The 15,880-nt window shown below is 43.3% G+C and overlaps 1 protein-coding gene across 6 annotated transcripts in view; it reads right to left on the bottom strand.

Moving 5' to 3' along the window:
• Positions 1 to 25: 25 nt before the first annotated feature.
• Positions 26 to 15,880, bottom strand: part of arhgap33 (Rho GTPase activating protein 33) — a 96,497-nt gene continuing 80,642 nt past the window's right edge. For all 6 annotated transcript variants that reach the window (XM_072692339.1, XM_072692338.1, XM_072692341.1 and 3 more), the window contains 7 exons: positions 10,367 to 10,523; positions 9,637 to 9,776; positions 9,252 to 9,326; positions 8,289 to 9,040; positions 7,908 to 8,088; positions 7,383 to 7,735; positions 26 to 6,935 (listed from right to left, as the gene is read on the bottom strand). In XM_072692339.1, coding sequence (XP_072548440.1) covers positions 4,551 to 6,935; positions 7,383 to 7,735; positions 7,908 to 8,088; positions 8,289 to 9,040; positions 9,252 to 9,326; positions 9,637 to 9,776; positions 10,367 to 10,523 — 4,043 coding nt within the window. In that variant the 3' untranslated portion in view covers positions 26 to 4,550. The remainder of the gene's footprint in view (positions 6,936 to 7,382; positions 7,736 to 7,907; positions 8,089 to 8,288; positions 9,041 to 9,251; positions 9,327 to 9,636; positions 9,777 to 10,366; positions 10,524 to 15,880) is intronic.

Here is a 15,880-nt window from a genome sequence, read left to right on the forward strand (position 1 = left end):
CACTGAAAATAAATCCCAACAACGGTTATGACTGATGCAACCATCAAGTTTTTAATTCACACATTGGTAAATATTACAAAATATGATGAATTGCCTTTTGCAAAGTGCTACAAGGCAGAAAGAGAGACAGTCGGACAGGAAGTTTAGGTTTAAAGCACACAAACCCACACGTGCGCTCGCTCGCTCACACACACACACACACACACACACACACACACACACACACACACACACACACACACACACACACACACACACACACACACAGCTGAAATAGGTAGTATTACCATTTGGAGGAGGAGGAGGAGGAGGAGGAGTGTTACCATGTAGGAAATTCTTCCCTTGTACTTATTCACTGCATAGTTATGGATAAAAAAAGACAAAGCTCTGAAATATACACACACACACACACACACACACACACACACACACACACACACACACACACACAAATACACATTTTCTCTTGTGCACGCGCGCACACACACACACACACACACACACACACACACACACACACACACACACTACTCTAAACCTTGTACCTTCAAGACTTCTCGGCAAAAGTAGCGTAGTACTGGGAAGCAAATGAAAACAAAACTGGAAAGTGGAAAAGACTCCGGCCTGAAGGAAAACGGCAGCGCTTTTCAACCTGACCTCTATCTGCACTCTTACAAATTAATGGTTCTTTGAGCGAGGCCGTTGAAGAACTACTTTTGGTTCCATAAAGAGCTACAATATATGTCCAAATACTTGTGGACATCCCTTCTAATGAATGCATTCGGCTACTTTAAGTTGCACCCGTTGCTGACACGGATTTGTAAATGTAAAACACACAGCTTGAATCTTTTGGCACCATGTGTAATGCCAGGCTTGAGCTAGTGGGGTATAAAGACCCCCAGCTATGGTCCCGATTGAGCTATGGAACTGTGTTCTTAAGAATGATGGTGCTCCCACCAGTACTTTTGGGATGTCACTGAATGTAATCAAATTCTCACAGCAATGCTCCAAAATCTTGTAGAGAGTTACTCCAACAAGCAATGCTTTTTTTTTTTGTATCCCTGATTTTGGAAGAAACAATGAATGAACAGGTGTCCCAATACTTTTGTCCATGTAGTGTATAATGTCTGTAGTGTGAGAAGAACATTTTAAAGGTCTAAAGAGTTGCATGATATAAAAGGTTCTTTTCCAATCTAAAGGATCTTCACAGTCAGACAGCTCTATTAAAAACCCGTTTCTTTATGAAACCAATAGAGGTTCTATGGCATCGCTTAAAGAACCATTTAAAGCACCTTTATTTTCGAGTGGGCTGTAGTTTACATAGGCAGTAAGTGTGCTGATATCAGCTTCTCATGGGCTTCCATTAGTACTGTGCTATGCTACAGTTAGCGATCAGGCTGAGGAATGCTAGGGTGTTCCATTAAGGGCGGGGAATGTACTGCTATGAGAGTAAAGCAGCAAAAGGCCCAGTTTCAGTATCAACACTGACTCAAAGAGGTAAATGTTCAGGCCCAGACACGTTACAGAACAAGTGCTCAAAGAAACACCGCAGTTGCTATGACAGTCTCCACAGGTGTCAACCCCGTTACACACTAAAGGGCGGCATCCTGGAGAGCCGGCTTCTGACAGAACCGGAGCACTGCCCAAATCTAACTCCCTCCAATGAAACATGGACTTGGGAATCTTCAATATGACCTTGTTTAACCCATACCCCACACCTCTTCATGTTCAAAATACAATATTGCCATAATTAACATCAGTTTCAGAGGCCCTAAAATAGAACCCTTTGGGACTCCACATCACATGCTGTACCAAATGGTTACCAAATACCATCGTTTCTGCATGAGGATTAATAACCAAATAATACACCTAGGGTTCAAGGGCAGAATGTATTTGCACTTGCTGGATCATCCAAATATCCTGATTCCAAAAATCAAAATGAGGAAAACGAGATTGGTCATTGGTGATTCTGACACACAGTTTTGGCTACAAATCTATTATTTAAAAAGACATCTTTTATTGAAAAAGTCTTTTGGATTTATCACTATTTTACCATCATTACGTCTAAAACACCTACGGGTTCACTGGTGGATTTGAACAGTAAATACGTGACTAAATCTGTGCTGTAGTCATGGTAACCACTGGTTCCCATCACCACCACTGAAAGAAATCCAAGTCAGTCTCTACAATAAACAATTATGCTCCAAACCCCACTCTTGGTGAATTTACATTTGAACTTAATTACACAAAACTGAAGAAATTAGTGGAATCCCCCTTTAAAATCAACATACAGTGCAGCCCAGCATGACCAACAAACCCTTTTAACCCCAGACTTATTATTCAGTTATTAATCCATATGCAGAAACGATCATGAATTTTTCCGTAACCGTTTCCTGCAGCATATTGTGCGGAGCCCCACAGGGCTCTATTTTAGGGCCTATAAAACTGATACTGTTAATTATGACAGTAATGTAGTAATGAAAGTGATGTAGTGTGGGCTACAAGGTCTAAGGGATTAAAGATTGAGTAGTTGGGTGGTAGTAGTAGAGTGTCATGACCAAGAAAGCTGGCCATCTCTGACATGAGTGTATGTAGAGTGTGCTGTAGGGTCGTGGTAATGAGACCGTTATGTAGAGCTTATGAACGCAGACAGAGCTTTGCCTTGACTAAAGGGATTAGACTGGATTCACATTGTCAACAATTCCTCACACTCTGAAACACAACAGGTTCTACATGTGTCCGACACCGCAAGTAAAGGGCATTGGTCGTAGCAAAAAATCTACCCTACATCCGTACTGTTTTTCAGATATCCTATACTATATCCTTATTATTTGTCAACTGACTGACGCAACATTAAAGAATCAGCACGACAGTTACGGGTTTCAGCTATTGAGATCCCACATACTCTACTCAGAACCAGACACGGTATGTGCTGTACCTTGCATAAATATGGACACACACACACACACATACATACATACACAAACACACACACCCTCACATTCATACTTGCATCGTACCTTAAAGAGGAATTCTACCAGTTTCAAATCTTCTGTGTAAGTAAATGGTCAAGATGTAAGCAGAAATTCAGAGTGATTTAGTGTGAAATGTGTCATTCTACAGAAACTAACCAAGTCTGAAATATTTACAGTAATGGTTAAGGAAGTCTGAAAAGTACAATGTCTCTAAGAGCAGGGCTGCCCAAAGTGTGACCTTAGCCCACCCCCACACCCAAAGAGAAAACAAACATTTTTATAATGGTATATAATGTTTAGTGAAGAATTTTAGTAACAAAATATAGGCTCATGCTATAAATGCATTTTTAAAAACAGGAAACATATGGTGCGTATGGTTTTTTGGCCCTCCACAAACAAGGCACACCCAACACAAAGAAAATCGGGCACCCATGTTTTAAAGTAATTACCTTTTAAAGTTATTACTGGAATTAGATACAAATATGTACAAAACATGAGGTTTAACATATAAAATACAGTAATGGCGTAAAAGTACATGCAAGGTGTTGTAAGGCAAAATAGTGCCCAAAGAAAAAAAAAGATTTTCCCCAATTTATCAACAGTAGATATACAACCGAGAAGACATGGGTGGGTTCACAGGATTTGCAGTAAATAAACTGACAATAATGTTCACATCACCACCACTGTACAGAAGTCAGTAAGTTTCTCTACAATGACACATATCACACCAAACTGCTCTCAATTTCTAACCTATGCAGCAAATTTGAAAATATACACTGAATTCCCCTTTAAGCAAATGGCAGTGTTTTCCTTCATGTTCCTTTTGTGTACTTCTTAGCAGGAATATGGGCTAACTGACAGATGCATTCACCCACACATGAAAACGCATACCCTATCCCTCTCGCTCGTACACATCAGTGAGTAAAAACTAAAATTACAGTCCTATTCCTTACATTATTTGAAACCAACCGAAATATTTTACATGCGCTTTTCGAAATGAAAATTTAAATTAACTTAAAAAATTAAAAAGCAATAAAAATGAAAATGTCTGGCTGCTACCAACAGCACAATGTTGAAACAAAAAGGAGAAACTGCTTCTTCAAATACCACCAGCAGCACGAGGTTATGGTCAGACTTTAGAAAAAAACCAAAAAAAAAACCAAACAAAAACAAAAAACAAACAAACAAAAATAAACTAAGCTTATTTCCCTGTACAGCTCTCTCCTGTCATCTAGTGTCCTAGTAATAAAGTAACTTAAACCCAGAAAGTACCTAAAGCAGAAAAACACCACTATGCAGAATACCTGATTCTCCCTTCAGAGGGACAGCAGCCATACAATTCTCTTACGCCCTCTGCTGGACAGCACAGTGTCTACTGGAATGTTTACGTATCTAAGCCACTTGTCGGTTCACTTCTTTGATTCTCTTAACCTTCACCTCACACACACACGCATGTCCATCCTTGTCTGCCCGTCTCTCTCCCCGTTTCTTTCACTGGTACAGCAGTGGGGTTGTTTTAGGACATTCTACCGATTGGATCGTACTCTCAGTCTTAACAATGTGGGCCGTTGTGCTTTAGCAGTAGCTGCGGGTCTGGCCCTCTGTTTGGATGGTCCAGTTGGGACCAGGCAGACTGCCCTGCCGGTTCAGGCCCCGCTGGCCTCGGAGCGCTGCAGGCCGGAGTGCAGGATCCAGAAACACGTCCCTACGGGGTGCGTTGGGGTAGTGGGGAAGCACCGGACCTGCCTGGTAGGGGTACTGGTTATATGGATTGACAGCCATTTGTGTTCCATATCCTCTTGGTGTGCTTATCGCCAAGTTTGAGAAGGCCGCCGAGGGAGAAGTAGAGGTGTGGGGTGCGTCTTGATGCGCCTGTGGGCTTCGACCGGGGTATGGAGGGTCCTGGTAATGAGGTCTTGTGGGGTAGGGGTTGGGGGTTGTGCTGTCTCCCTGGGGGACTGGCATAAAGTCTTGGCTTCTGTAAAACTTAAGGACTTGGTCACCAGATGGCATCACGTCAAAGGCTTGCCTGTAGTGGCTACCAGAAGAGCGGCGCAGGGGATCCTGCCGTTGGAAAGCTCCCGAGCCATCTTGTGGATGGCCCTGAGCCTCAAAATGACCCCGAGAGGGCCCCGGAGTGTACACATTGTAGGCAGGTGGAAGGCGCTGCTGATGCTGGCTGGGGTAAGGGTTAGGTGGGTACTCGATGTGAGGTGAGGAAGAAGCAGAAGATGACGTGGCCATGCTTGGGCCCTCCCTTTCATCCTCTGCTAGCTTCTCGATCAACAATGAGGCAATGTCCTTCCCTGTCAAAGCCTGAATAGGCTCGAAGCTAGATGTCTGAGGGTCAGAACGGCTGCGAAAGTGTGCGGTGCTGTGCTCGGCCTGTATCTCCAGTGCCCTTGAATCTGAAGCAGCATCGTTTTGTGCAGGGTTTTCAAAAGTTGTAGTAGGACTCTCCAGCTCGGTACTCTGGTGTGGGGAATGATGCTCTTCCTCTGGAGGTGGCTCAGGCGGAGGGGCAAGAGGTTCAGCACCTTGATGTGCATCTCCATCAAGATCTGTGGTGGCCCAGGTCTTAGCGTTGGCTCCAGCTCCTGGAGGGTTGGCAAAAGGATAGTTCACATAGATGGGCTCTGGCTGCTCCTTTGCTAGAGGTTTATGTGCTTGTAGAGGGGAAGCCTGGGTTGACTGGGCTTGAGGCGACTTTGACGGGGGAGGCGGATGGTGGCCCATAGGCACCTCCTCTGGCCTGGAGGCTTCAAAGTACCGATAGCACACCTTTCCATTTTCAAAGTATGGGTGCAGCTGAGAGGCAGAGAGGTCAGATGAGGGCGAACGCTGTGGACAATGCAGGCTGCGTTGGTGAACAGAGAGGGGCACCAGACCTCCAGAGGAGCCCAAGCCAGCAGGGATAGGGTGCAATTCACTACGAACCACCCTGACAGAAGAGGACGTCTGGCGCTGGAGCCGAGGGTTGCGGTGGCCCGCCGGATGGTCTTGGGAATGATGATGAGAATGGGAGTGAGAGTGAGAAAAGGAGAACGAGTGTGAGTGGGCTGCCGCCCAGGCACGGGTGGCCTCAGAGGACCAAAGCTGAGGAGTCCTGGCAGATCCAGGGATCTGTGAGTACTGGGGAGGTGGATGAACCCTGGAAAGAGGTCTCTGGTTGGCGGGGTCTGAAAGCCGGAGGTTGCCCTCTACATCTAGCCTCATGTTCTGGTAGCTGTGCTGAGTGTAGCTAGGTGGGGCTTGTGGATGCTCAGGGGCACCGATCTCATAGTAGAAGTTCTCCATCTTGGACGGGTCTTCAGAAGATGAGAACGTAGGTCGGACAAGAGGTGACTGCTGCTGTATGGGAGGTTGTGCAGCCTGTGCTGCTTGGCTTGCTATTCTGGCTGCGTGGTACCGGGACAGCGCATCTGAGGTGCTACCAATACGCTCCGAAAAAGCTCTAGAAAGCGGTGGGTTGCCCTGAGCGGGACCTACCATGCGCCGGATGCGACCGGCATCCAGGGAGCGACGAGTAAAGTCCTGACGGTCGGTCTTGGAAAGTGGAGCCCTTTGTGGAGCGAGATCTGATGGTTTAGGGGGCACTTTGGGACGTGTGGGCTGGAAGGCATGTACCTGGGCCAAGGGGGAGCTCTCTGATTTGGAGTGCAATAGCTGAGAGTGAGCTTGGGCGGGAGACATGGACTGAGTACCGGGTTTCTGCTGCTGCAGGTGAGGAGCTGAAAACTGGCGGCCGTAGGCTGGAGGTTTCCTCTGTGGGGCAGCCTCGCTAGCAGAGGGAGGGCTGGACATAGAAGGCTGTGTAGGGGGTGGCGGAAGTTGCTGCTGGTTCTTGTAGATAGGGCTGGGGGTTTTCTCGTTGTCCCCAGAAGAGCTGCCAGCAGACAGCTCAGAGTTGGACGCTCCAGAGTCAGAAACTGAGGCATCAGAGGAGAGAGTCCCTGTGTCCTGCAAAGGAGAAAAACAGTACAATGTTACAATAGAGAGATGTATTGCTTTACTGAGGAGTCACACTTAACGAATCTTCAACTGAAATATGGCGCAGTTCATGTTCAACATTGACAGACCTTAGGATTCACGCTGCCCTCTGAAAAATACAAGGAAAGTAACCAAGGAAATGCCAAAAGCCTTCCAATTTCAGACCAAGTCAAGAATACACAGTACTTGGCAAATGACATGTCTAAACATGGTGTTCTAAAGATAAACCATTTATGCGATACACTGATTATACATAATCCATATTTATAACAAACCTTCCAAATCCCTGTCTGTTGATCTAAATAGGGTATAAACAACTCAAATACGAATCTGAATGTTTTATTTTACAGCTCCATGAGAGATTTCCTCACAGCAACCTCTTCATATTTTGTATATACATACAAACACAAAACAGACCTGGCCTGGGGGTGATCCTGGCTCTTGCTCATGTGTTGCGTCTGAAGCCTTTTCAGCAGTACCATCTTCACCCTCACCCTCAGTCATCCACACAGACAGGGGACGCACTGTAGAGTACAGTTGGTCAAGATCCGAGGACAGCAGTGCTCCTGCATCTGCGGACAGGGAGCGCTGGAAGCACGTGTCAGCCTCAGGGGGGGTCTGGCGGGGTCGGTATGGAGGAGAGGCACCCTGCCGGAGAGCTTTGTTGGCACTCTCGGTCAGGGCCAAAGCCATGAGGCGGGCTGGATTTTTCGGAGGAGGAGGAGGTGGCTGCTGGGAGGGCAGAGGAGCACCAGTGGGACCGATGATGCCTAGAAGAGCAGAGAGTTGCAAAACAATTGAGTAGCAGTTCAGCAATATTTAAAAAAAAAAAAAAAAGTGTCTGTGACAATACTGACAATGAATGGGCCCTCCTGTATTCTAAACTACTTGACTATTGACAAGATATGATCGAATACCAAAGCAGAATGACTGTCTACTCACTGGGGCCCTTAATTTTGGCCTCTGGGCCTAGTTTGCTGCTCAGCTCCTGCTGGCAACTCTCTGTGAGCTGGAAGTCACACGATCTCAGCAGCATGGATATCATTTGGGGTGGCTGCGGGGGTCCGCCACCCGGAGTCCCAGGCTGCAATTCGCCAGCTCTTCCACCAATCATTTCCAGCACCTGGAAGGTTATGTGACTACGTATTAACATTTGCATTAATAACAAAAATGACAAAATGTTGAATGAATCAAGAGTCAAGATCTGAAATATTGGAGCTAAAAACTTCTGATATTTGCTGATAACAATGTGATTCTGGTACCCTTGTGCATCCCTACAAGTCATAGTCGGTTAACTAGATACATTTCCATAGTCAAATTCACCTTGGCAGGCACACTGATGGCAATGGGGTCCGATATATCCAGTGGAGGAGACTTTGGTGCTTTAGGAGAGAGAGCATGTACCACCTTCTTTGTAAAGGAGCGCCTCTCATGCGGAGGCTGCGAAGAGGCGGTGGAGGCTGCAGGAGCTGGGGGCTGACTGATCGAAGGACTAAGGTTGCCCTCTCCAGGCTGAGTAGTGCTAGAGGCGGAGTTAGTGGCAGCAGGGGGGCGAACATGCTGACAGAACACCTGCTGTGGTGGTGCGGCAGCTGCCAGTATCAGACTCCTGCGGGCCGCCGCTTCTGACTGATTGAGCACAGAGTCTGGGTCTTCCGTGATTGAGCGCTGACTTCCGGAGTGGGCGTGGCCTTGGTGGCTCAGGCAGCGGTAAGGAGGGGGAGTGGCTGCAGGTGGAGACTCCCGGCCGCCGGGGGCGACACTGCTGCCTCCGATCCCAATTGGCCCGTCGTCCGGGAAGGTGGGGCTAAAATCAATTACATCTTCAGCCATCCAGGATGCGGTGGGGTCCTGCGAGAAATCGGGTAGCATATATACACCCTCTTCATCGTCCTCGTCCTCTTCCTCCTCATCTGCGTCTCGGGCCTCCTCGGGGAGCAGGCTGTCGTATGAGCGGCTGGGTGGGATCTGAGACGGAGGGGGCTGAGGCAGGAGTTGAGGGTCCATGGAGGCGGCCAGTGAGAGGCCATCACTGCTGGAGCGAGGCCTTCGCAAGCGCTGCAGTTTGCCTTGACCTGAGAGTAAAATAAAGGGCATTATCATCTTCCGATACAATGGACTGCAGGTACACTCTATGCCAAAAAGAGGTCTACACAGGGCTGGTTCCACTTTACCTATTTTTTATATTTTAATTAAATGTAAATGACCACATCAAGGTAATACATCACTTAACTTCCACTCAAAGAATTCCTTTAAACCTACAGGCCTGAGAGCATTTGTTCCTACCTGCTCCGCTGTGCTGGGAAGACAAGGACTCTTCACTCTTAGCTGACCTCAAGGTCACACTGTCCACCCTGCAGCCTGAAGTACAACACAGGAAAAGACAACTTGACGCTACTGGCTCTTTGCAAACACTGACTGACCATTACAGGCATTTTGTTTCATGTGAGGCAACAGGTACAGGGAAATGTCGGCGTTAAACACTGGGAAGGAATGGGAGTAAATACTACACTTACACAGTGAACCACAGACAATTACTGGCTGATTCTACAGTCTGTCCTCTACATTTACTGAGCTCTGGGAAAGTAAACAGTTAGAGAAGTCCTTCATCTCCCTACTCCAACTGACTACTAACAGATCGGCAATACTCGGATCTTTACTTTTCTAGTACCTGCATGAGAGGTTGTGGGCTGGAATAAGGAACTAATCCGACTAGGCTTGCGGCGGCCTGAGCCCGTAGGCTTCCCGATTGCAAAAAACGTCTTCCAGCTTCCCCCGGCTGCCTTCCGGACCTTCAGGCCTCTTTTCCTCCTGTGTGAGTGGGAAAAAAATCCAAAATCACAGATTTAACTATGCATTTTACTCATAGTAATATGTTATTTGTACAAGTTTAAAAAGTAAATGAAGTTAAAATACAAAAGGAATACATAAAATTACCATTTTAACTGGAAATTAAGATGAGATTACTTAATGTTATATTTACTATATTAAATAAGCCAACTAAAGATTATTTTAAAAGGCTTAAAGTGTTAGACTTGCCATTAATAATACACTAGATGGCAAATCTCAGACCTCCCAATGGATCAATTTGATTATTATTTAGGAAATCAAGAAAAAAGAAAAAAATATATATACACAATTTGATTAATTAAGCAAATAAGAGTAATTATGTATTTTTAATTTTAGCAGTGGACGTCTAAACGTTTTTCATATGACCATAAATAATGAAACTGTTTCTGAACTAATTTCTGGGATTCTAAATGTTTCTGATATTAGGCTATTCATTTATAAGCCTTTATTTATTTATTCTGTGACTATTTGTCAAAAATCAGGTCTTCTGTTCATTCGATCAGTATCAGTGATGCATTAGCACTGGTTGTTCATGTTTAATGAAAGCCCACCTGTCGCCAGGGAGGTCCAACACTGTGTGGAAGCGGCCCTGCAGAGGATGAGGAGATCCTTGCAGGAGCAAAGGGGCCTGGGAGCGGGCCTGTGCCTCCTCCAGAGAGAGCAGCCGAGTGGACACGAAGGACTTGGGTCTGGTCAGGGACTGGCGAGCTGGACAGAGAGAGGAGAGAGAGTCAGAACAGGACACAATGACTGGGGCGAAACGGTAAGGCGAACAGGTGAAGCGTCAGGAGAAGAGCAAACTGATTTCATCTGTGAACAAACAGTGAAGGAAGCCTGAGCAGCTGCTCCATACCTTTACATCATTATACAGTACAGAGTACAGAGCACACTCTCAGAGCGGTTCCACAGAGCGAGCAGACACACAATCTGAGTAATCTAGTCAGATCACGAAGCCCTGATCAACAGCACACACACAAAAAAGCTGCATATTTACTTATTACTACTGTTCAAAAGTTTGGAATCCTTTTTAACTTTTAGGCCAATAATACAACTCTCTGATACAGTTTTATACAGACATAAAAAAGGCGACAAGTGTTTTCTGATGGGTTCAGCATTTCACTTATTTTGTAATATTCATCACTATATAAAATATATGATGCACTTTACAGTTGTAAGTTAATAATACAAAATATATATATATATATTTTTTTATGTTCTATTGATCCACTTAAATTCTGATCACTAAATATTTTTATTTCTCAAATTATTAGCTCTATAAACTTGGGTCAATACATATATATTTATCTACCACTTTTATGATTAAAAATACTGACTTACTTTAGAACAATTAATTTTGATACATGTATATATGTAGTTATTATATTGATATTTATATATTAAGGGTTCAATAATTTATATAATTTACAAATAAATAAATATAAAAGAAAGCTTACATTTTTTTTAATTAGTCAATTAAAACAATGATTCTGCTTGCAGGAAAAAAAAAAAAAACCCAAGCAAAATTAAGCAAACTTCAGCGTTCAGACATTCATTTGCTCGCAAGCCTCAATTGAATTCCTACCAAGTACAATTTTGCCATTAATGCACAAATGAGCAAAGCAGACACACAAAAAGCCCAAATTCAACTGAAGTATAAATGAGTTACCTTCTTCCATTGACTCACAGACACCAACACTGAACTTTGACACACACCACTCCCACACTGATCTCTGTAATACAACTATCTTAAACATTTCTCTTAATCCTTCAAAAAGCTAGAAATGAAATGTGTGTTAAAATGGAGTGAACACTGTGAAACACTTCAAAACGTCAAGTTACAGTGTGTCAGAAGAGGGGTTTATTTTTCACTTTCCATCCGTTTAGTACAAAATAAGTCTGGGGATCTTTTTGACAATCCAACAATCTTTCTTATTGGACTTACACAACATGTGCCCATTAATAAGCAAAAAAAACACTAATTTACTCCATTTTCCATTTACCTAAAATGTAGCAATTCAGGCAAGATAAATGTCTGGTGTCCCAATTCTGTTCTCTAGTTATGAGGCTAATTTTGCCAACAAGCCTTTATATCATGTCACAGCAGGTCATACTGCACCTTAAACTACACTGACAAGTTTGCATAAACTCAATAAAGACCTGAATCATAGTTTTATTAGGGTTAACAGACCTTTGTGGGCGTATATTTACTGTTAACTTTCAGTGATTATTAGCAACATTAACCTCCAGATTAAAATGAAAGAAAAACACTGGGACAGCAAACCTAGTGTAGTCAATCAGCAAAGATGTACGTCCAAATGTTTGTGGACAATCCTTCTAATCTACCATTGCTACCAAAGTTGTACCCATTGCTGACACAGATGTGCAAATGCACACATGCACGCACGCACAGCTAAAACAGGGTAAAACAGGATGATGGTGGAACAATGGTGCTCCTTCCAGTACTTTTAGGAGGAGTTGGGGAGCTGAGGATCTTCATCCAACATCCTGACCTCACCAACACTCCCAAATCTAGTAGAAAGCCTTCTTCCCTGCACTGTAGAGACAGTTACTTTAACAAAAGCAGGATCAACTGTTTTTAATATCCATGATTTCAGAAGAAACAATGAATGAGCAGATGTCCCAATACTTTTCTCCACACAGCACACATTTGGAGCAATTGTGTAAATTCGATTATTTTGGCAACTAATTCCTTAAACATAACATAAAAAACCCAAACTGTTAAGTCAACTAAAAAAACCCAACAACTCCCTGATATTTTTAAACCTAATTCTGAGTTCCTCTTTTCAGTCTTTTCAGAGGTTTGGATCTTGGTTCCTCTCAGTGTTTCTTTGTCATGCTGCCACTGTTCTACTCGGTGCCGCTCATTAGGTTTCCGGGCCCACAGTTCAGGTCTGCTGTAAAGGAAAAGTGCTGTGGAAATACTGTAAGACTCAATTCAACTCAAATACAACGGTGCGGCAGAAATGTACAGCATTCTGGGAAGACATGGTGCGTATCCATGGCAACAGTCGAGCCTCGGTAGGAGTCATGCCATGGAGAAGCGGCGGGCCTCTGATTCGGGGTCCAGAGAGAAGGGGTCGGTGACCTCCCCCCGAGCCTCCTGCAGACTGACCAGACGTGCTCGCGGGGGTTTGCGCGGGACCTTGCGCTCTGCCCCTCTGGTCGCTATGGAAACACACAAGCTGTTCTCAGTCACACAGATCGGCTGGATTGTGGTCTGCTCAGACTTCTGGCCGCACATTTCCTGTTCCGCTTTAACTACCACGAAATACACTTTACACACACTTAAATGCTCGCTCATGTCATTAAAGCAGTCAACAAAAAAGCGCCTTCTTCACTGTAGCGCTGAGCCACAATGGATCACAGTCTGGGGTCAGAAAGGAAATCCAGTGAGTTACCATGATGTACAGGGGCCCCAAAAAGTATTTGGACATTTGTGCTACAGTTAAAAACGCAGTAAGATCATTTTGTCAGTGTAAAACTGTTAGTTTAGAAGAAGCGTGTGTCAGATTGTTGTCGTTTGAGCAGCTTCTTTACAGTCTTTTGCAGGTTTGCATCCACAATGCTTCTGAACGCTTCTATGTTCATTACCCAATCACACGGCCACTTTCCCACCTACTGTAATCACTTACAATTAAACAGGCTGTCTAAGAGGCAAATGTCAGACACCACCAATGTCTTGGCTGATTGACTGCATCTGGGGTCAGCAATCAATCATGTAAATCTGATTTTACTGCCAAACTATTCCGTAGTTAGTGTAACCAAATCATGAAGGAGCAGGAGGCTGGTGAAACCGGACCATAATCAATAATAATTGGCTGACTTAAAAAAACTAAGTTTAGAAATAATTACTAAATTAAATAATTTTACATTTTAGTGTTCAGAAATTAAGTGGAGCTGATTCTAAAATTACTCTAATGAAGTTATTATGAAATGAATAGCCTAATTTGTTTTGCATTTCAAAATGTAAAGCCATGTCAAGTTTTAAAATATATATTTCTTATATTCCTAATTAATTAATTGATTGACTGATTGAATAACTACTACTTAGGCCAATACTCAGCATTTGAGGTACTTGAATCAGATTGGGGGCAAATAATATTGGGACATTGCTAGCTATAACGGGTATAATTCATTTTAGGAAGCAACCTACTACTTAATTAATGATCAATGCTTTTTCCAATGGTTAAAGCGTCCAGATACTTTTGGGGCCGCAGGAAACTGAAGTCTACAGACAATATTGAAATCAAGCTCATCTGAACTGGAGCCCTGTAACAGAACAGTGAATAAAAGGGTTAAAACGCTACACCACCGTTGTAGTTTCTGGCAGGTGATGAACGGCACATTGTACACCAGTTTGCACTTTAGTAGCTTTGTGTCATTTTAAGTGTAAAACGTGTTTCACAGGAGTTTCAATAACAGCCTTCAAAACGCATATGATTATTTCATGGCACCAGTGATGGAACAGGGAGCAGAAGCACCTCTTTTAGTGGCAGCTGTGCATTATTAACACTGTTTATACAGATCTATTAGGCTGGAAAGCATAACCAGGCATGTCTGCAAGAATAAAACAGCTGTACAAGGAAAAGGCTTCAGGCAAACGTCAGCAAGACACAGAGAGACTCATTCTGAACAGACAAAGAACTGCAAACCCAGCTGGATTACGGAGTGAAGCAAGGTACTGAGCAACAGCTGTTCGTTTGGCATTTTCTGTTTCTCACCAAACATGACAGAGTGGTCTATTCAAGCATTTGACAGAACAAGAACAACGACAACTAGACTGACAAAAGCACCACAGCACCAAGACCAGCATTACACAATAAAGCAAGAACCACTGTCCGGTGCTGCAACGCAAAGCTCTTGGGGAAACTGGCTTGTGTAACTGCACAGAGGAAACTCTTCACATCATGTTCACGTCACGTCTTTCTGCTCTAAATGAGGCACATCTAATTTTCTGTGTGAACAGAAGATTCAGATCTTTCCAAATCAGATTTGAGACACTTTAGCTTTGCTCACACAGCAGGCAAATTGAATTTGTTTCCACATCACAACATACAAACAACCAAATCTGATTTGTATTGGTGCTGGAGAAATGGAGCAAGTGAGGCAAGTGAGCAAGTGTACTTTTAGTACAGGGGGAGCCAACATAGGTTTTTTTTTTTCTCCTTCCTCAGTTTTTATATAAAAGATAAACTTCTAAAAGCAAAAAAACTCTTGAAAGCTTGAGTTTATCAAAATTGAATTTTCACCTAAGACTAAATAGTAATTTATGGAAGCCCTTTACTGCAAAAAAAGAAATTCTTAGCATCTTTAGTGTAAAAATCGCATATATTTCTAATTTGGAGATTGTGGTAAGAACAGTCCAAGCTTTTTTTTTGTTACTTAAATCATGTACATAAAAAATCTAGATACAAGACAAAGATATTTTAATCACCATCTCAAAATGAGAGTCATTGAGATTAAATTTGAGATGATTTTGCTTGCAAAGCTTTCATTGTTTGCAGTGTTTTGAATTTTTTTTTGTGCATTTTTCCCAAATAATTACTTAATTTTTCACCATTTTTACCTAATTCAGACAAATATAATGACTTTTTTCTTGTGATTTAGAGTCGAAATAGTACCTACTTTACTGAGGTCTTGAAGAGTCAAGATTAGAAAGACTGAATCTAAGCAAACAGAACTGGGCTGAGATTCCCAAAAGCATCTTAACAAATGACCCAGTGAGCATCACACTAAACACTGTGTCTACCAGTTATGGTAATCTTAACACTATGGAGCTTTAGGGAAACTGGGCCCTGAGTGATCAGGCTTACACCACAAAACAATAATAAACTTGGCAAGCGAGATCATCTTAAATGTAGCCAATTTATATACATACACACATTTTCATTATCTGACTACATAAAAAATAGTTTCTTTTATTTGTTTTAAATGGATTTAGACCAGATACAAGATGATCTCACTTGCCAACACTTGATCTTTGCAACGCACAAGCAGTGAAGCACATTTGCAAGTCGTCCTGGATAAGAGCGTCTGCTAAATAT

The sequence above is a fragment of the Salminus brasiliensis genome, chromosome 1 (assembly GCF_030463535.1).
Source record: "Salminus brasiliensis chromosome 1, fSalBra1.hap2, whole genome shotgun sequence".
NCBI classification, from domain to species: Eukaryota; Metazoa; Chordata; class Actinopteri; order Characiformes; family Bryconidae; genus Salminus; species Salminus brasiliensis.